The following is a 20,014-nucleotide window of genomic DNA, read 5'->3' as shown; positions in this document are numbered from 1 at the left end:
GGGCATAATTGAAAAAAAAACCTTAACTGACAATCAAATGCCATACTTTTAATTTACTATTTGGGCGTGTCATGCTCACACCTGTGATTCCAGCACGGGGGTGGTAGAGGCAGGAGGATCATGAGCTCAGAGTCCGCCTCAGCTCCATAACCAATATGAACGCAGCATGAACCACATAAGACCCTGTCTCAAACAAACCACAACAAAACTCAAACTCATTGTTAGGGGCTTGATAGCTGACCCCTGGGAGTAGATTGCGCCTTAGGCATCAAAGCCTGGGGCTAACGAGCTGATGGTGCAGTACCGTCAGTGGCCTCACAGGGGCGGCAAAGGATTGAGAAGGCCGAACAGACAGGCTTAGGAGGCAAGTTGTTATCTCTGGGGAACATAAGCTTGGCCACAGGCGGCAATGAATTGGGGTCGGGTTAGACACAAGCACGGGTTCAGTGAGGTCTGTCTGGGAAATACTTTCAAAGGCAACATCTCATAGCAAGACCAGGTCTGCATTTGCCAGGCTCCATGTGGAAGCCACCTGGAGCGTGTTAGCTTATCTGAATTGGGTGCACCGTGAGTGTAAAACACACTAGATTTTACTTAGCATATAAAATGAGTATAAAAATCTCTCATATTTTCAAGTGATTACAAGTCCAAGTGATGGTTTTAAGAATACAACTAAACCAATTTCATTTTCTTTTAATTTTTAAGAATGGAGTTATGAGGAAATTATTTTAAAACGTGGGTTTCATTATATTTCTGTTGGACAAGACTGGCTCTAAAAATAGCCCAGTTTTTCTTTCCTGAATGTATTCCTCAATTTAAAAATTATTTCTGAGGAGCTGGAGAGATGGCTCAACAGTGAGGAGTACGTGTGGTACTCTCTCAGAAGACCTAAGTTCCACTTCCAGGGCTCATCTCATGGCTCACAGCCATCTGTAATTCCGGTTCCAGGAGTCTTGGTAGCCTCTTCTGACGTCCCAGGGCGCCAGGCATGCACGCAGTACATATACATAATGTAGAGAGAGCACTTGTGCACACAAAGGAAAATAAATATTTGTGTTACTTCTGAGGGGCTGGAGAGATTGCTCAGTGGTTAAACACACTTGTTGCTCAGTCCTGGGACCCTGCATTTGGATCCCACCATCCACACAGTAAGTGGCTCACAAACTCTTATAATTCCTGCTCCCAGATACCTAACACTCTTTTCTGGACTCCAGGGTTCTCACAGAGACACAGAGACACACACATGCACACACAGAGACAAATCTTAAAAATTAGTATGAAGAGAAATTTGTATAAGATATGCTTTTAGTTGGTTTCTTATTTAGAACAGAAATGTGCTCTGACGTCATAACATCAGCTTGGTTATTCTGGTCTAATGCTCATGGAACACTTGATAAAATGTTTTTCTTTGCCTTCCACAGAATCTCTCTCCAGGAGTGTTAGACAAGAGTGAGCCCTCCATTTTCTTGGAAGTCTATGGAACAAGAGTGTAAACGATCATGATCATGACTTGTAAACAAACAGGGATAATAAACTCCTAAGTATGAGAGACCTGAACGTCATAATGGATTCCTGAAGATTACAGTGACCATAACTTTAAGATTATTCCAAGATATGTAGATCATCTTTACTTTCAAGTTTCCAATTTTTAAATATTTCTTGTAATTATTTATAAGCATGTGTGTATGTTTGTGTGAATGTATGTCACATGCGCACAAATACATGGAGACCAGAAGGGGACACTGGATTCCCTGGAGCTGGAGTTACAGGTGGTTGTGAACCACCCAGTGTGGGTGCTGGGAACTGAACTCATGTCCTCTCAAAGGGCAGCAAGCACTCTTGAGCACAGAGCCATTTCTTCAGGGCCTCTACTTTTAGGCTTACGTGAGACTGACTGGAGGGCAGCGTGAATGAATCACTGGCTCAGACTTCCCTGTACATTATAATCCCCTTCACAGCTCCCTGCAGCCCAACCCTCACCCTGGACGGTTAAGCCTTTGTCATATAGAACCATATTTGATGATCAGCGCCAGATAGCGAGAGGCCCATCCTAGTCTGGCCATTCATTGTCCAGGTCATTCCAATTGTCCATGAGGCCTGACTGAAACAATGCATGCAATCACTGAAAAGAAGGCGGGCATGTAGTGAATTTTCTAGTAATTGCTAGTAACTATCAGTTTTGTTGTTGCTTGTTTGTTTCCTTGAGACAGGTTCTCAGTATATCGCTCTAGCGGGCCTGGAGCTCACCATATAGTCCACCATGCGAGGCAACTAACAGCTTTTAAATATTCCTTCCACACAAACCCATTTCACACATATTCTTTTGTTTGTTTGTTTTTGTTTGGCGGGATGAGAAGGTTGAGACAGTCTGTGTATCCTAGGATGGCCTAGCTAACTAACTGCTAGTTTCTGCCTCCTGAGAGCTGGGATTTTAGCTACCATACCCAGGGCTGCAAGTGTTAGGTATCTACCTTCTCCCAAATGTGATAAAAACACAGCAAACAAGTATGTAGGTGCACCTGCCTCACCCCCTTGAAGTTACCTTCTTTCGAGTCTCTCTCCTCAGTCAAATCATAATAAACCTAGGCTAGGAGCCCTGTCATACTCCTGCCCAGCCCTGGTACCCAGCACCCAGCGCCGCTGAGTGGCAGCTCTGCATGCCGTAAGCATCGGGAGACTAGGTTCTGGTGGGTGCTGGCTTTGCGACTTACAGGTTAACAGCGAGCCACCCACTCGTTCTCCCAAGGTGTGGCTCAACTCTAAAGCCGGAATCTCTCACCCGGTATGTGATGATCCCACGTCTCCGCACGGCGCATGCGAACGACTGCGACGTGTGCCCGCCAGGGGGCAGCAGCGAGCACCCGGCCAGACCGCGTCGCCTCACGTCAGAGCGGATGCCCCGCCCCATGACCGTGACCGTGACTGTGGCCGTGACCGAGGGCTGCACGGGGGCCGCGGCGCGACGGGAGCGATGGGGGAGGAGGAGGCGGGGGTGCGGCCCGAACTGGTGCGCGAGGCGGAGGTCAGCCTGCTGGAGTGCAAGGTGTGTTTCGAGAGGTTCGGCCACCGGCAGCAGCGGCGCCCGCGCAACCTGCCCTGTGGCCACGTGGTCTGCCTGGCCTGCGTGGCCGCCCTTGCGCACCCGCGATCGCTGGCCTTCGAATGTCCCTTCTGCCGGCGGGCCTGCAGAGCCTGTGACACCAGCGACTGTCTTCCGGTGTTGCACCTTTTGGAGCTCCTGGGCTCCACGCTTCGCGCGTCCCCGGCTGCCCTCAATGCCGCCCCCTGCGCGCCCGGGGTGCTCACCTGTCACCACGCCTTTGGCGGGTGGGGGACCCTGGTGAACCCCACGGGGCTTGCACTGTGTCCCAAGACCGGACGGGTCGTGGTCGTGCACGATGGTAAGAGGAGGGTTAAGATCTTTGACTCCGGAGGAGGTGGTGCACACCAGTTTGGAGAGAAGGGGGATGCAGCGCATGACGTGAAGTACCCACAGGACGTCGCCGTCACCAACGACTTCCACGTGGTTGTCACCGACGCTGGCGACCGCTCCCTCAAAGTGTTTGATTTCTTTGGCCAGATCAAGCTGGTTGTGGGAAAGCAGTTTTCCCTGCCTTGGGGTGTGGAGATCACCCCTCAGAACCAGGTCCTGATGACTGACACAGAGGCAGGGACCTTGCACTTGCTGGAAGTGGACTTCCCCGAAGGGGTCCTTCGGAGGACTGAGAGATTGCAAGCTCAACTCTGCAGTCCCCGTGGTGTGGCTGTGTCTTGGCTCACCGGAGCCATCGCAGTCCTAGAGCACCCCTGGCCCTTGGGGACATCAGGCAACAACACACGGGTGAAGGTGTTCAGCGCCACTATGCAGCTGATTGGCCAGGTGGATAGCTTCGGACTGAACCTCCTCTTTCCCTCTAAAATAACTGCCTCAGCTGTAGTCTTCGATCCCCAGGGAAATGTGATCGTCGCAGATACCTGCGGACCAGCCATCATATGCTTGGGGAGACCTGAGGCGTTTCCGGCCCTGAAGCCCATGATCACGTATGATCTGTCTCGTCCTGTGGCACTGGCCTTCACCAAGGAGAATTCTCTTCTTGTGCTGGATACGGCTTCCCACTCTGTAAAAGTCTTTAAAGCGCTGGATGGTAATGGAGGGTGATGGGGACCCGCGATCCTGGAGTTAGAAGTCCTGGTGTCTTTAGGAGTGAATTGCACCCTGGATGAGTCACTAGCACTCGTCCATCCAGGCAGGAATAATAGGAACTGCCTGACCGACGTGCTGGGTGTGAGACAGTTATTAAAGACTAATAATTAAATTTGTCATTTAGTGAACGTCTGTTCTCGCTGTTAAGAAGTGTGTAAGTCTTAGCTCGTTTGCTCCTTAACACGAAGAGATGTGATTTCTGTTATTAGTCCCATTTCAGAGATGAGAAGGCAGATCCAGAGAATTTAATATGTCTTCGAGTCGTTTTTACTGGGACAGTCACAATTGAACTCAGTTCTGACTCCAAACCCCTTGCTCTTAAATATGATGCCAGATGTTAAAAAATAAGTGAGTATGTCTTATGTATGTTCCCCCTACAAGCAGCTAACTGGTTAAGTGCACCAAGAACCAAAAGAAAGGGCTCTCCGTGGAGGTTTCAGGAGAAAAAGGATTTTGTTTGGGTGTCAGTCACCTTTGTCTGGAAGCTTCCCCCATGGCAGAGTAGACAGATTATTACTAATCCCAAGACTTGAATAAGAAACACAGTTGGGGTCCTGCCTTATAAGGCAAAGGTAGTCTAGTTGCTCTTCATGAAACCCATGGAGGAGACTGTGCACCTCCTCTTTGGATTCTGTCTGGAGTCTAGTTGGTAGTGTGTGCCAATAATCCCAGCACTTGAGACCACCAGGAGTTCAACGCCATCAACAACTACCAAGTTTGAGGCTAGGCTGGGCTACATGAAATCCTGTCTTTTTTTTTTAAATAGGTGCCAGTGTTTCCTCCTCCACAGGTACTGGGGACATCCCTGAGTGATGTTTGAGCAAAGCCTGGAGAGCCACTGCCTGCTGGTGGCATGGACAGCTGAGACTCTTCTGTTAGTTAGGAGATGTCGTCCCGGCACATTCATGGCAGGAACATTCATGGCACGAATGGTTTCGTTTGCTCTGTGGTCTTCTCTGCCACCTAAAGTGCTTTGTGATGGGAGTTTTCTCTGTGTGCTTTAAAATGTGGTTCTGACGCTGTCTGCTCAATAAACAGTTGCCTCGTCCCTTCAGAGCATTGTAAACATGTCTTTCACTGAAGCATAACCTTGGCCCATGCAAGGGCTCCTTAATGCTGCAATTAAGGAAAGGAATAGGAGGAAATTTGGGTGAAGTGGTGATCCTCTGTATGTTTTATTTTTTTTAAGCAAGTGCAAAAATCTTCGGGTTGAAATTATACCAAATAACTTAAAGCTCTGAAGCAGCAGGGAAATGTTTTCTGGGGGCTGCTCTCAAAAGGTGACAGTTTGCTTTAGATAGTAATGGATGCCGTGTCAGCAAAAACGGTATTCTTTTAGCCAAAGAGGCTGTTTGTTACCTTAGACTGGCCTTGGACTTGCTCTGTAGCGAAGGATGACCTTCAACTTCGGATCCTCCTGTGTCCACCTCCCAAATGCCGGATGACAGGCTTGCACTGAAACGCCTGGGGTTCTATGGTACGGGAGGTAGATAGAACCCAGGGCTTCTACCTGCTAAGCAAGCACCTACCCACTGAGTTACAAAGAGTTTTAAGAGAGATATTGTATCCATTGAAGGTCGCCCCAAAAGTTTGAGTGAGATACCTTCCAAAAGATATGAAAGCTGACATTAGGAGCCCAAATGAAAGCCTGGCTCCCATGCCAGTCCAAAAAATCCATGTTGCTTTTATTTAAAAGTCATTACACTTATTTACTTAGTGTGTGGGGTGCGTATGCCATCCTGTGTGTGGAGATCAGCAGACAGCTTGAGTGAGTCTGTTCTCTTCTGCCACCTTCTGGGACCTGGGGATTGAACTCAGGTCATCGGCCTTGGTGGCAAGCACCTTTACTCCCAAAACTCATCCTCCTCTCCCACCCCCGCCCCCACTGTTGCTTTCCCTGCTTCCATCACATAGCACCGACAGTAGCATCCTGGGTATCCCATAGCACCGTTGGTCCTCTAGTAGGACCTCCAGTGGTTGATTTCTCCCCCATCACTTGTCCTTCAGCTGGATATGGTGGCACATACCGATTGATAATCCTAGCACTTAGTTCGCTGAGGCCAGCTTGGGCTACATCGTCAGACCCTGCCTCAAACAAACAAAATTAAAAAATCCTCACCGGTGGACGAGTGACTTCACAGCTGTTTTGACGGTACAACAGCAAAACTTCGAGAGGGAAATGTGAGTTCACTGGTGAGGAGGGTAACAATGGCTCGGTCTTATAATGTTTTCCTTCCGAACCACGGCATTTCAATGACGTTAGTGTTCATTGACCCAATTCAAAAGATTTTTTAAAAAAAAAAATTATCAATTACATCTTTTGGTCTACGTTCTATGTGTACCTTTAAGGGAGCATATCCAGCACCCAGGGTGGTTGTGAGGAGTGGCATGTCCCCAGGTGGAGAGTCAGATGTGGGTTTGAACACCGTGCCAGCATTACCCTGGAGATGTGATGACTGTAACGGGCACACTCGGTAACAGCTTGTCTTCCTTGGGAGTAGGGTGGGTGAAGGTACCCAGCAAGAAGCATCTAGGGCAGATCTTCCTGCGAGTCAGTGTGATACGGAGCAGTTTGTTCTTCATCTCCAAGCATCCTCGGCTGAGGGACTCCATGTCATCAACTTATGACGTGGATCTAAATTTTGTCTTCTGTGCCGAGATCTTTAAAGCACACTGAACTCCAGGTGGCTAAAGATGTTGAGGAGTTCTCAGATAATCAAGAAGAAACAGTTCCGGCAGACCACACGGGGTGCCAACATGATGGAATAGAGATGAAATGGGACAAGAAAATATGACAGGAGTAAAGAACAAAAGAAACAAATTCTTCCAGGACACCGGTGATGGCCATCTAGTGACCGCAGAAGCAAACACAGTGCCTGCTTCATGCTCTCACATCACCTTCCACCTCTTCCCCTCGGGCACTGTCAGCTGATTTTGACCTCATCTGCTCTCTAGAGCTGGCTTTCCCCTATCTTTTTCCTTTGGCATTTCCTAAGAATGGTTTAGAGTCTTAACTCTCTCTTATAGCTACCCTAGCTTTGGTGCTGAGGGCTCAAACCATCAAACTTGGTAGGTCCTTGTTTAGACCTGTCAGGGTTCCACTTGGAGGGGGTACAGACCCCTCTGGAGATTAGCTATATGAACCTTTTGAGGAAGAAGTGTAATTCCATATACATCAGAAAAATGAGCAAGAACTGCTGATGGCCACAGATTTAATGTTCCTTACACTTGGCCCAAACAAAAGAAATACACCCTGGGGACAAGCCAGATCACAGAGAGAAGGCTCTAGGCAGAGAAAAGAAACCCACTAGAGTACTTGGGTGAGGATGCATTCGTTGTGGGATAATCTTTTTTGTATACTGTGAAGATGCATCTGCCTGAGCAGATTGGTTTAATAAAAAGCTGAATGGCCAATAGCTAGGCAGGATTAAATAGGTGGAACTTCTTTGAGGTAGAGAAGGGAACTCAGGAAGAATCTGAGGTGCATTAAATTAAACAAACAAGATGCAGAGCAAGTGGGACCTATGGTATGGAGGAGAGGTAATTTACGAGCCATGTGGTAGAATGTAGATTAATGTAAGTGGGTTAGTTTAGGTTATAAGAGCTAGTTGGGAACAAGCCTAAGCTAAGGCCAAACATTCATAATTAATAAAAAGTGTCCGTGTCATTATTTGGGGGCTGGTAGTTCAAAGAAAGTCCAACAAGAAAGACCCACTACACCCACTGGCAGACCAGGAAGATGGCTCAGCCAGTGAAGGCGCTTGTCACCAAACCTAACTACCTGAGCTGGATCCCTAGGTTTCACATGATGGAAGGAAAACGTTTAATTAGGTGGCTTACATTTTCAGAGGTCTAGTCCATTATCAACATGGCGGGACATGGTGGTGCACAGGCAGACATGGTGCTGGAGAAGGAGCTAAGAGTCCTACCTCTTGATCCACAGGCAACAGGAAGTGAACTGAGACATTAGGCATGGCTTGCGTATATATGAGACCTCAAAGCCCACCTCCACAGTGACACACTTCCTCCTTCAAGGCCACACCTAGTCCAACAAAGCCACACCTCCTAATGATACCACTCCCCATGAGCTCACAGAGGCCCCGATTACATTCAAACCACCACACTTCCCAAGTGGCAGGATTCCCATACCCAGATCAAAAGTTACACGATTTTGCTGATCCATTTGCACGAAAATTAACTAAACCTACAAGTTTGGGTGCCAGAAATAACTAAATCTGAAGGGAGTAGAACTCTCCCATGGATACAATCCTGGTGTTCTGGAATCAGGCAACAAGTGAGAATTCCTGTGCCAAGGGTCTAAACAGTTAAGTTATACAATAAGACAACACGGATCCTCCTACTTCGGCAAAAGGTAACTATAAATGCTAAACAATACATGTCATTGTGACCTGGAAAACCAAATTACATTTTTTGATATCATGAGGTTTTCCTCAGCCTTGGCAATGCTGCATTTTTAAGAGGATTGTAGTGACTACACACTTTTTAATTCTAGCATTTGGGAGGCTAAGGCAGGAGATATCTCAAGTTCCAATCTAGCTTGGACTGCAAAGTAAGACCCAGTCTCAAACAAACTAAAGCGTACAAAACTTAAGCAAGCTGAACGTATATTAAAGAGACAAAGAACTGACAGACTTTGTTTTCTGTATGTTTTTTAACTAGAATGTAATCCCTCATGAGCGACGTTTGTGCTGTTCAAAGAGGTATCTCTTATGTCTGACACACTGTAGGCATTCAGATATATTTTTGAATTAGTGTGTATTTTTTTCCCCCAAAGAAAACTTCCAGATTCTGTTTCCACTCCCTGATGAAAAGTGAAGTCGCGTAGACAGGTGGGGACCCTTGGTAGCGTGGTTTTAACGTAAGGTGGCCCTGTGGTGGGTTTGCCTCAGTGACTCGGAGAAAGAAGCAAAGGCCCTGGGGTTTGGCTTGGGTGGTGAAGAACTTTGTGTTACAGTTGACATGTGAAATCTTCACTCAAGAACAGGGATACTGAAGGCCTGGAGTGGCCTCGAGACATCTTTGGTCTAACCTCAGGCAACCAGAGGTAGTCGCCCTGGTTATAACTCTTCCATGTCAGAAAGTGATTCAGCTGCTCTGGAGGCCGATGGAACTCAATGCTCATGGGCTACGTGCCTGGCCATGCTTGAATCATTACTGAATGTCACTTCCGAGTAATTTTGGCTAATAACGGTGCATAAAGTGGCTTCTGGCTTCCTCAGGAATGACACACTTGCTGACTCCAAGCTGTGGAAAAGGTCCACGACCCGTAGCTGACCCAACAGTCCCTGCTTTACTGAAGAAACCATATGTTATTACAGCGGTAATCTCCTGATGAGAGATTATTGGTTTGGCAAATGATGACTTAAAAGCAGTTAGAGGAAAAATCTAAAATCATTTACAAATTGTGCCTTAAGCCACTTAGTTTAGGAAAGGAAAGAAATTGTGTTTTTCTACTACAATGTACTCCAGCTCCAACTGAGCCTACAGAAACAGAAACTGGCTGAGCTTTGCACCGTTTAAGGGAAGAATTAACTAGGAATAGGCTCCAATTTGCCCCAATCTTGTGGGAGAGGATTTGACAGTCCATGACTGACGAACACACATGCACACACACACACACACCCGTTCTTTATCTTTGTACTTTCCCTAAGTGACCTTTTCATTGTTTTCATAGTTTCCACTAGGATTATCATACTGTTTTGTTTCTCAAAAACATCATGTTTGTCCTACACAGTGGTCTGAGAATGCTACTGTTTTTCAGAATGACCAGTTTGACCCTAACCTTGAGGCCATTCTCTTTGGTTGCTGTCTAAATAAGCCTTTATGGGCCCAGAAGCATAAGACTGGGTCTCCCTACAGTGTGCCAGTTCTATTCCATGGTCATCAGATGTAGTCTGTGCTCATCTTGTGACAGAAAAGAGCCTGTGTCTGCAAGAAGCCCATGAGAGAACCCAATGTGACTACCTTGTCTCGCTGTTTGCCTGACTTTAGAAAACAATCCATTTATTTGCTCTTTACAATATCTCTTGAAGCAGCCAGATTTTTCTAGACTTTTAAGTGGAGAAACTGTGGTTCACAGAAATTGAGTGGCCTGCTCAAGATGACATAGTTGAACCCTGTTATTTTTGACTTGGGAGAATGAGTGGTTTTTTTTAATTTAAATTTATTTTATTTTATTTTATTTTTTGGTTTTTCGAGACAGGGTTTCTCTGTGGCTTTGGAGCCTGTCCTGGAACTAGCTCTTGTAGACCAATTTTATGTGTGTGAGTGTTTTATCTGCATGTATTTCTGTGTCTGTATGTATGTCTGTGCATCTTGTGTGTGCAGTACCCATGGAGGCCAGAAGAGGGCAATGGGACTGAAGGTACAGATGGTTGTGAGCTGCTTTATGGGTACTGGAATTGGACCCAGGTCTTCTGGAAGAGCAGACAGTGCTCATAACCATTGATCCATCTCTCTAACCCAGAGAATAATTTTTTTTCTAAACACTCCTTGCCCACCAAGGTGATTTCTTTCACCCAAAGTTGGCTATCACTCTCTACCCTACTAACACAGAACCTAAATATCCCTTCATGGTGTCATTTCCACTGTGCCCACTATTTGCCCCTGTAACATTCCCAGTGATGTTTGGGGAGGGGAGTGCCATTCTTGGCAGGATTCAGATCCTAAATTCCCAATGAAGATGGACTGTTCACTTCTGAGTGTTTCATGATCTATAGATCATGAATGGTCCCTTCTTTGATCAGCTAGAGAGCAATCACCAAATATGAAGGGACTTGTTTCTGAGCTGGAAGATCTCCAACAGGGTTTCGGGGAGAAGGTTTCATGATGGGAATCAAGTTCAGTGAATTTCTTTAAATCAACTACTGTCATTTTTAAAAAAAAAAAAAAAATATATATATATATATATATATATATATATATATATATAAAATGAGCTTGCTTTCAGAATTGCCAGTGTTCTGTAGCTTTCTGAACAGACTGTTGCATAGGACCGACTCAATGCGGGGAGCAACTTCAACAGGGAAGTGCCAAATGGTGGGGCCAAGAAGACACTGCTCTTTCCAAACTTGGAGTCTTCAAGGGTCTCTCCTAGTTCATCCTCTTGTCACCTAAGAGAAATGGAAATAACAGGATGTGTATGCGTTGTAAGAGGAGATTTGTAGAATGGCTTTCCCCATAGGATTTAAGTAGGCCATCTGCAGGCCCTAGAAGCAGAGAAATCATAGCTGCTTCCTCAGTCCATGAAGCCTCGACAGTCCCAGTTACTGAAGACCTAGAGGATTCCTGGAGAGCTGCTGGCATCCAGTCTGCCTCAGTCTGAGGGCAGCAGAGGATGGCAGCCCTGGCAGTGGCAGAAGGGCAAATGCCCTCGGGAAGGAGGGAGAGCAGGCAGACAACAGTCTTTCCTTGGACCTTTTCTATCTGGGCCACCTGGAAAAGTGCTGCCCACTCTGAGAGTTGATCTTCCCCCTCAGTTAATCCTCACAGGCACACCCAGATGTGTATCTTCTAGGTAATTCCACTCACAATCAAGATTAGCCACTGCCCAGCAGGTTCCATGAGGGCTATCTGCCCCTCCCCCCAACAATAGAAGCAACACATGTTTACTGTAGTGTTGGAAAATGCAGCTAAATATAGATACCAAAGCACTTCCAATTAAAAAAAAAAACCCACAGTTACTATTTTTGCAGAGTTGACTATATTGCCAACCCAGGATTAGTAGTCTTAGAAATTACATCATATACCCAAATTTCATTGAAAAAAAAAAAACCATGAAGGCATTACGTAAGCCACAAATTCCCCTGCCAAAAAGGAAATTTTAGGGGCACACAACCAGACATCGGAAGGGAAGCTCCATGGGGTTGGGAGTGAGCGCAAAGGCAGCAGACATCTGCCCTCCTCGTGTCTCAGCCCTTACAACAAGTGTGTGATTATTTTCTATCTTCCACCATCAAGCCCCTGTTCCAGCTGTTAGGAGTCCTACAAGAGGGTCAAGCTACACCTATGACATATGTGCAGAGAGCCCAGGTCAGTCCCATGCAGGCTCCCTGGTTGTCGGTTTGATCTCTGTGAGCCCCTGTAAACCCAGGCTAGTTGATTCTCTGAGATTCCTTGTATCTTGAGCATGCAAAGTTGGGTAGCTGGGGAAGGGGTATGGGTCTGGGAAGGTTGCATAAAGATTATGAAATGAATTCTATGAAATGTTCAAAGGACTAGTAGAAAATGAGGAAAAACAGGAGTGTATACTGCTCTTGAACAGGACATAGATTCAGTTCCCTGCACACACAGCAGGTATCTCACAACTGACGACGGCTCCAGAGATCTTATGCCTGCCCTGTTCTCCACTCCATGGCACCTGCACCCACAGAACACACACATAAACACACACACACACACACACACACACACACACACACAGAGAGAGAGAGAGAGAGAGAGAGAGAGAGAGAATTATAAACATAAACTTCTTAAAGGAGTAATAGCATGTTAGGGAGCCTGGGAATAGTTTTGATTCCAGGCAAACATCACTTGGTCAGGAAATCCAGGATAAATCCTGCAGTTCAACCACCTGACAATGCATTGACTCCATAGGCTATTTCACAGCCCGGTTTAGAGGTATTTGTTGCCAGTTCATATATTAAATTTTCTATGAGGCGCTATCTTTGTGGTGAAGCTTGCCAATAATTTATGAATGGCGTTGAGCACCATCCCCTCATGAAATCGCCATCAATGAAAGACTTCCCATGAGGAGGTGACCTTCACTTGGGTTCCGTACTGTCTCTTCCCGCCAAGTTAAACTCATTACCATCTCCCTCCTGGGGAGACTGGGCTAACCCCCAGCACTCTCCTGCTGGCATATTCTGAAGCTGGCTCCTTTGGGGCTTTCGGGTTTCAGGTCCCCCATTTAGTAAGGGGCTTTAGTTAAAGGGTTTTTAAATCTGGGATGTCCCGTCCAGTACACAGAATTGTCATTGGCCCCCCAAGCAGGCTGGATGACAGTCCTGACCCTGCCTACTCACAGACCCAAGTTGACAAGGCAAATACTTTCCCATGGTCCTCGCTGGAGGTCCTGCCATCGCCTGTGCTCTTGCCACATCGTGATGCTCTGCCTCCTCCAACAGGCTCAGCCGGGCCAAGGCCAGACACTGTGACCTTGAGGGCGTCACTTCTGTTCTGCTGTGCCCAACGCCAGTAGCTCAGGTGGCAGAGCTCTTGCGCTCTTACCAGGGAATGATCCAGTCCAAATCAGCCATCCACTGTGATATGTTCTTTGTTACCTAATGCTACGACAGGGTGAACACCCATGCTGGCTTGTTTTATGTCACCTGGACACAGACTAGAGTCATAGGGAAGAGAGAACCTCAACTAAAAAAAAAAAAAAATGCCCCCACCAGATTGGCCTGGAAGGCATTTTCTTGATTAATGATGGAGGTGGGTGGGGTCATCTGTTAGCAGTGCTGTTTCTGGGCAGATTGTCTTGGTGTATAAGAAAAGCAGGCTAAGTGACCAACCAGTTGGGGACCAACCCAGGAAGTTCCATCCTCTATGGCTTCTGTTTCAGTTCCTGCTTCCAGGCTCCTGCCCTGAGTACCTGCCCTGATTTCCTTTGCTGAAGGCCTGTGATGTATGAGTGTAAGCCAAATGAATCATTCCTCCCTGGGTTGCTTTTGGGCATGGTGTTTTAATCACTGCCTTAAACGCCCTAATTAAGACAGCACTCATGAGTCTCAAATCTGAAACTTACAATGCTCCAAAATCTAAAATGTTTGAGTTCTAATAAGTAGAAAGTTTCTAATCAAAACTTCTGTCACAGACCGTAAACAAAAAGCATTTTTTTTTTTCAAATATTGTGGAAAGTGGGCTTAAGGCACTGTGTTTACAGCGTGCAAGAAACATAACGAACTTGTTTAAACATGGGTCCCACGCCCAGATGTCTCATTATGTGATATGCTAATATTCCAGACCTTGCCATGGCCAAGAAACCTCCCATACCAAGCACGGATGAGATACCAGATTCCTGTAAAGAACACTGAAGTTATGAAGTTTGGAGTAGGAAGCCAAAGAAAATATTCCATTTTTTTTTTTTAAAGTAGGAGCCGAGCTGCTGGGCATTAACTGAAATGATTTCTCTTCATGCTTCTTAGATACATAAAACTTTAAAGTTTACCACAATCCCAGAGGTGCTGATGTCTACAAACCCCGATGCCTATAAATGAGTAACCTGAGCCTGGGCGGATCTTGGGAAAAATAAACCAGAGAGCAGAAAAACTGGGATGCTAAACCGTGCTACACTTTTCATTCAGCAGTGGAGTGTGCTTGGGACTTCTTTTCTGCATGGATACAAAGGGTGAAGGATAAATAGATGACTTCAGCTCATTTGACTCCTGACCCACCTCCCCCCACCACACCCCGTGTCTTACTCCTTCTACAGGCAAACATCTTCCCTGTAGCTACCGTGTTTATTTAAAATCAATCAGCACGGTAAATACAATGGGTGCATAGTGTGGACCTCTAGGCATATGGAAAATAATAGAATGAAGTCATGTGTTTACATATATTTACAAGTTAAATAGAATTTTTTTACTGTAGTACTTTAGTACTCTGTGCCATTAATAAGTTATTCTGCATCGTAAGCAGGGTGGGTAGGGTTACACACAGGCTACAGTGCCTGACAAACCATGATGTCACCGATCTAGCACTGGGATGTCTTAGTGGAAGCAAGAATTTGTACCTTTCTTCCCAAAGCTCAACAGTCAGTCACTTCTCTGCCACGCACAGCGCCCCCGTGTCTGTGCTCTGTGCGCTGGCACCCAGTTCGTGAGCTTCGGGCAAGGGGGCTGGAGGTTAAAATACACAGACACACAGAGACAGAGAGACAGCGACATGGGTCATCCTTGAATTCCCCAAGAATGCCCCCTTTATTGTGTTCAGGGGCAGATTATATAGAGATAGCCATGCCCCAGCCAAACCCATCAGAAACCACTCTCCTGCCATCAGGAACTCCTGAAGGTCTCGTGCTCAGAGCAGCTGTAGGCACTCAGATCAGGGGATTACAAGAAATTCACTGCTCCCAACACCTCTCAATGATTCAACCTGTCTTTCTCTGATTCTTTTATTTTTTCTTTTTCTTTCCTTCCTTCCTTCCTTCCTTCCTTCCTTCCTTCCTTCCTTCTTTCCTTCTTTCCTTCCTTCCTTCTTTCCTTCCTTTCTTCTTTTCTTAGAGACAGGCTCTCACTCTGTAGCCCAGGTCTTAAACTCCTATGTCAGCTTCCCAAATGCTGGGATTATAGGCATGAGCCACCACAACTTTTCCTTTGTCATTCTTTCCAGATATTCGTATTCATTTCTCACTCTACTGCTGACATCTGTATTCTTGCAAATTCAGATACTCAGTTGTCTTACTTATTGCCTCTGTTGCTGTGAAGAAGGGGCACCACGACCACGGCCACTCTTTTAAAGGAAAGCGTTTAGTTGGGGCCGGCTTACAGGTTCAGAGGTTCAGTCTTCAGTCGTCGTGGTGGGGAAACATGGCACGCAGGCAGACATGGTGCTGGAGAAGGAGCTGAGAGTTCTACATCTGGATAGGCAGGCAGCAGGACTAGACAGTCACACTAGGCTGGCTTCATCATTTTAGACCTCAAAGTCAACCCGCAGTGACACATTAATTCCAACAAGGCCACACCTACTCCAACGAGGCCATATCTCCTAATAGTGCCACTCCCTATAACCAAGCATTCAAACACATGAGTTATGTGGGCCATACCTATTCCAACCACCACACTTAATAGTTTTCTGGTTATGATTCTTGTATGTAAAGGTTTTATTCTCTGGATAAGGCGGTACACTGAGCCAATGTCTCTGGCAGGTTTTATTTAAGGAAGAATAACTGACAGGGCCCAATCTGATGGTTAGAAGCAACCCTAACTTACTTTTTATCAATAGACTTCTGCCTCCGGTGAGCTTGTGGGAAAGGGTAGATACCCGTGCCTGTTGTTTTGCATTCAATGCAGTGGCTGCACTTTAAGCAACTGCTGTCCAAACTGGTAATTGCAACTCCGCAGAGGTTTGGCAGCATGGACCAGACCGCAGTCAGGTGGGAATTCTGTTCCCTCAGGCACACGCGCTATCACAGCTGCTGAAGGAAACCGCATCTAAATCTCTTTCCTTCTATAGAACTCAAGATTCAAAAGTTGAGGTGATATCCTGCTAGCTCAGAGAGGCTGAATAGCAAGTAGCTAACCTTCTCTCCTTGCCTGCGTCTCCCCAAAAGGGCCATCCTTCAGTTCAACCCCCCATTTAAGAACCCTAGCTACACATGTGATTCCTCCCTACCACTTCCTGTCAGCCAGTTGTTGACTCGGCCTCCTGACCCCAGGTTAATTTTATCTAATCAAACAAATGTAACATGTCTTCGTATCGTTAACAAAAGCAGCAGAAGCAAATGTCACACACCTTTACACAGTTAAAATAATATTCCACAACACATGTCTTCGGGAGGCTACAAGAGTCATGAATGCCACTGTCACCCATTCATACTCATTCTCCCAGGCACGAGCCTGGCAGTGAGGCCTCCCTGAGAACACCTAAGCTTCAGAAGCCATGCTCCTGACTGCCAGCGCAACACAGACAAGTCAGACTTGGCTCAGCCTCTTCTCTTCGGGTAAGCTGGCCCTACGGGCATGGTGGCATTGGTGTTCTGACTAGAAGGTCTGTGCAATAATTACTATGTATGGTGCTGTCTTTTCTTTCATAAGTATTCAGTTTTGCTTGTGTCTTGTTTTGAGATAAAGTCTTATGAAGCCCAGGATGCCCTCAAATTCATCTATGTAGCCAAAGCTAGCTTTTTTTTTTTCCCTTCCTTCACCTCTGGAGTTCTGGGATTACAGGTGTACGCCACCACACTAGATCTTTCTAAAGTATTCTGCATTGTCTAAGTTTGCTTTCGTGTGCCCTCCAGATTCTATTGGTCACTAGACTAAGTTCTGCACTCTGGATTGAGTGTGTTCGTCTACAGAGATGGCTCGGAGGTTAAGAGCACTTGCTGTTCTCGAAGAGATAGAGGTCTGAATAGGAGCCTATTTCAGAGAGTGGGAACTTGCCTCTGGTTCCTTCGAGGTTATCATGCTTCTACCTCAAAGGTCCCACCTAGAGGAAGCTCAGAGAGCTCTGCTCTCAAGGTCATTGTCGACAGGTGCGGCTAATAGCCAGACCTTGTGCTCCAGGAGTAGAGAAGTAGATCTCTCTGCTCCTACCTCAAACAAAAGTCTAAGGTTCCAGCTAAATTCCAGTTCCCTTAAGGAGGTAAGGTTGGATTCCATCCAGGGAGTGGTTTGTCCACAGAATATTTTGGTCTAGGGTGTGAGTGAGAGTTGGTTCTAGCAACAGAAGGTTTTACTGTGAAGGCAGCCCACGACCTTCAATTGGTCTGTTCATTTCCTTGTGTCATGTTAATGCAGTCTTTTGTCTTACTCCTACCTTTTGGGGTCAGGGGTATTTTAAGCAATTGGAAATTGCGAATCTCTGGAACTCCCTCCCAATACTATCCTATATGTTTCTCCGTTTTATTATTTTCATTCGCGTCTTCATATTCTTTACTATATTTCTAAATCCCCACACCTCTATCCTGGCTAGAGGTATTTTTTTGTTGAGGCTAGTCCCCGACAGCAGAGGACCTGGCTTCAGTTCCCAGCAGCCCCATGGGGACCCCCAACCTGTCCCAGGAATCCTTCTTCTGGCCTCTGCAGATACTGCATGCCTATGCTGCAAGCATGCATAAGACAAACACTTACACACATGAAATAAAAATAAAAAAATCTTAAGAAAATAAAACATAAACTCTGCAAGGCTTAGAGTCCTAGCTGCAGGCATCACACTGATGCTTCCAAACAATAGGACGCTGGAATTGGCAACAGCGCTGAAACCGCTGCATTAAAATAATATTTTTACATTTTTTGTTTTTGTCACAGGCCTTCTTTTCCTTTTGGCAAATTGTTTATGCCACCTGATTTGGGTGCTGGAAATCCACCTCAGGCTCAGGCCCCCTGCAAGAACAATATATGCTTTTACTTGCTCAGCTACGGCTCCAGTCTATGCCATTATACATGTAAACCTCTTGATTTACACTGGGATGCCTCAGTCCCTGTCCTCTGCCTCCCTCCGTGTCGGATCCATCTAAAAATGACTTAAAACATGAAGCAGGAACCACCAAACATTTTATCAAAGAAGTCACGTACTGGGATCATAGTCGTCTGAAATCTCCCTTCGTTTTATCATCTTAACATCAGTGGATGAACACCAGAGTGGAAAAGTTTGCCTCCCACAGTTCATCTCAGCTGTAATGATTCTGCTGACTGGCTCAAGGCTGACGTGAAATGATGGATCAAAAGGTACACTTGCCGCTCTGATGGTAGCAGAGAGTGAACAGGAGCACCAGGGTCAAGGCTGTAAAGGCCTGAAGGCATGAACACCCTCTAGGAGTTCCCAATAAGGCAAAGATCAGGTGACAAAGCTGTGAGTGGAGACGCAACGTGTAGTCACTTAAATGCCTTAAATCTAAATGCCTACGCAGGAGCCACCTAGGCAACCATTTTGCCATTCAAAGGCAACACTTTTCCCGATGCCTTGTGTGAATTCTTTGTGGTCTAGCTAGATAGGATACATTTTTTTTCATTTGCATCATTAAAATCTCTCTCTCCCTCTCTCCCTCTCTCCCTCTCCCCCCCCCTCTCTCTCTCTGTGTGTGTGTGTGTGTGTGTGTGTGTGCGCGCACGCGTGTGTGTAGGTATGCATGAGTTCTTATTTTCATGTTTATGTATGGAGGTTCTTGTTCACATGTATGAGTGTGCATGTGGGAATCAGAAGTCAACCTCTGGTGTCCGTCCTTCCTTCCTTCTGTCCTTCCTTCCTTCCTTTCTGACAGGTTCTCTCCCTTACCTGGAGTTCCTGAGATGGCTCTGGCTGGCTAGCCAGTGAGTCACAGGGATCTGCCTGTCTCTGCTTCTGTAGCCCTGGGATTACTGTTCCTGGCTTTTCTTCAAGGGTTCTTGGCATCCAACTCAGATCTTCATGCTAGCAGGGCAAACATTTTACTGGCTATCTCCCCAGTCCCTAGAGTCACTATTAGTAGTCTATTGCCCCATCATAGATTACCATAAATTTAATGGCTTAAAATCACATGGTTATTGTCTTTCAGCTCAAAGTCCAGGTATTATATGCCTACACTCTCTCCTTAGATCCCCATGAAGCTGAAATTAAGAGGTGGCTGGACTGAATTCTCAACTCAAAACTGAGTTTAACTAAGGAAGAATCATTTCCAACCTCCTTTAAGTTGTTGGTGGGAAGACAAAGGAACTGGGTTTCTAGTTGCCATAGGACCAAGGTGTCTGTGTTCTTGTTTGTTGTTGGCTGAGGATGGTGTGAAGACGTTGCTTACAGGTCCTTGGCTTGTGGCCACTTCCAACTTCAAAGCCAGTAGTGAAGAAACTTCCTGGCGTTAAATCTTTCTCATGCTTCCAATCTCTTTTTATAAGCCTAGAGCTTTGATATGGTCCCCATGATTGCAATCAGACTCATTCAGATAATCTCCTTTCTTAAAGGCACATATATCACCTGGTCACTGGAGCACACAGAGCACTGTATTCAAGGCAGAGGATTATGCTGTGTGCATATGCCAAGGGTCAGGAATCTTAGGCAACGAAGTGTTAGTTAGCTAGTCCACAGAGACCAAATCCCTCGAGGGCTGGAAGTGGATAGAGAATGTTCTAGACCCTAGCACAGTGCCTTGCC

The 20,014-nt window shown here is 46.2% G+C and overlaps 1 protein-coding gene, 1 long non-coding RNA gene and 1 other non-coding gene across 6 annotated transcripts in view; 2 read left to right on the top strand and 1 right to left on the bottom strand.

Annotated features, from left to right (window-relative positions):
* The first annotated feature begins 2,898 nt into the window (after nt 1-2,898).
* Nucleotides 2,899-5,258, top strand: Nhlrc1 (NHL repeat containing E3 ubiquitin protein ligase 1). Of its 2 annotated transcripts, none has more exons than XM_038333018.2 (2): nt 2,899-4,145; nt 4,995-5,258. In XM_038333018.2, the coding sequence occupies exons 1-2, from the start codon at nt 2,972-2,974 to the stop codon at nt 5,015-5,017; spliced, it is 1,197 nt and encodes a 398-aa protein (XP_038188946.1). In that variant the 5' UTR covers nt 2,899-2,971; the 3' UTR covers nt 5,018-5,258. The 2 variants fall into 2 exon arrangements, with proteins under 2 accessions (XP_038188946.1, XP_038188945.1); XM_038333017.2 differs by having other exon boundaries at nt 4,971-5,258.
* On the top strand, nt 4,756-4,852 carry LOC119818164. The gene has a single exon (XR_005286068.1). It is a non-coding gene; the product is annotated as a small nucleolar RNA SNORA26 (small nucleolar RNA).
* Nucleotides 5,259-11,151: 5,893 nt separating the features above from the next.
* The window catches only part of LOC119816407, a 27,790-nt gene continuing 18,927 nt past the window's right edge, over nt 11,152-20,014 (bottom strand). For all 3 annotated transcript variants that reach the window (XR_005285761.1, XR_005285763.1, XR_005285762.1), the window contains one exon: nt 11,152-11,337. This is a non-coding gene — a long non-coding RNA (uncharacterized LOC119816407). The remainder of the gene's footprint in view (nt 11,338-20,014) is intronic.

The sequence above is a fragment of the Arvicola amphibius genome, chromosome 6 (assembly GCF_903992535.2).
Source record: "Arvicola amphibius chromosome 6, mArvAmp1.2, whole genome shotgun sequence".
Classification (NCBI taxonomy): domain Eukaryota; kingdom Metazoa; phylum Chordata; class Mammalia; order Rodentia; family Cricetidae; genus Arvicola; species Arvicola amphibius.
The sequence above is the reverse complement of the archived record's forward strand: the minus strand, read 5'-3'. Positions and strand labels throughout refer to the sequence as shown.

What these genes read in the sequence shown, in the direction of transcription:
- Nhlrc1 (XM_038333017.2), top strand. Translation starts at nt 2,972, where the DNA reads ATGGGGGAGGAGGAGGCGGGGGTGCGGCCCGAACTGGTGCGCGAGGCG. An exon ending in AGTCTTTAAAGCGCTGGATG is followed by an intron (nt 4,146 to 4,970) that starts GTAATGGAGGGT and finishes TTTTTTAAATAG; the next exon opens with GTGCCAGTGTTTCCTCCTCC.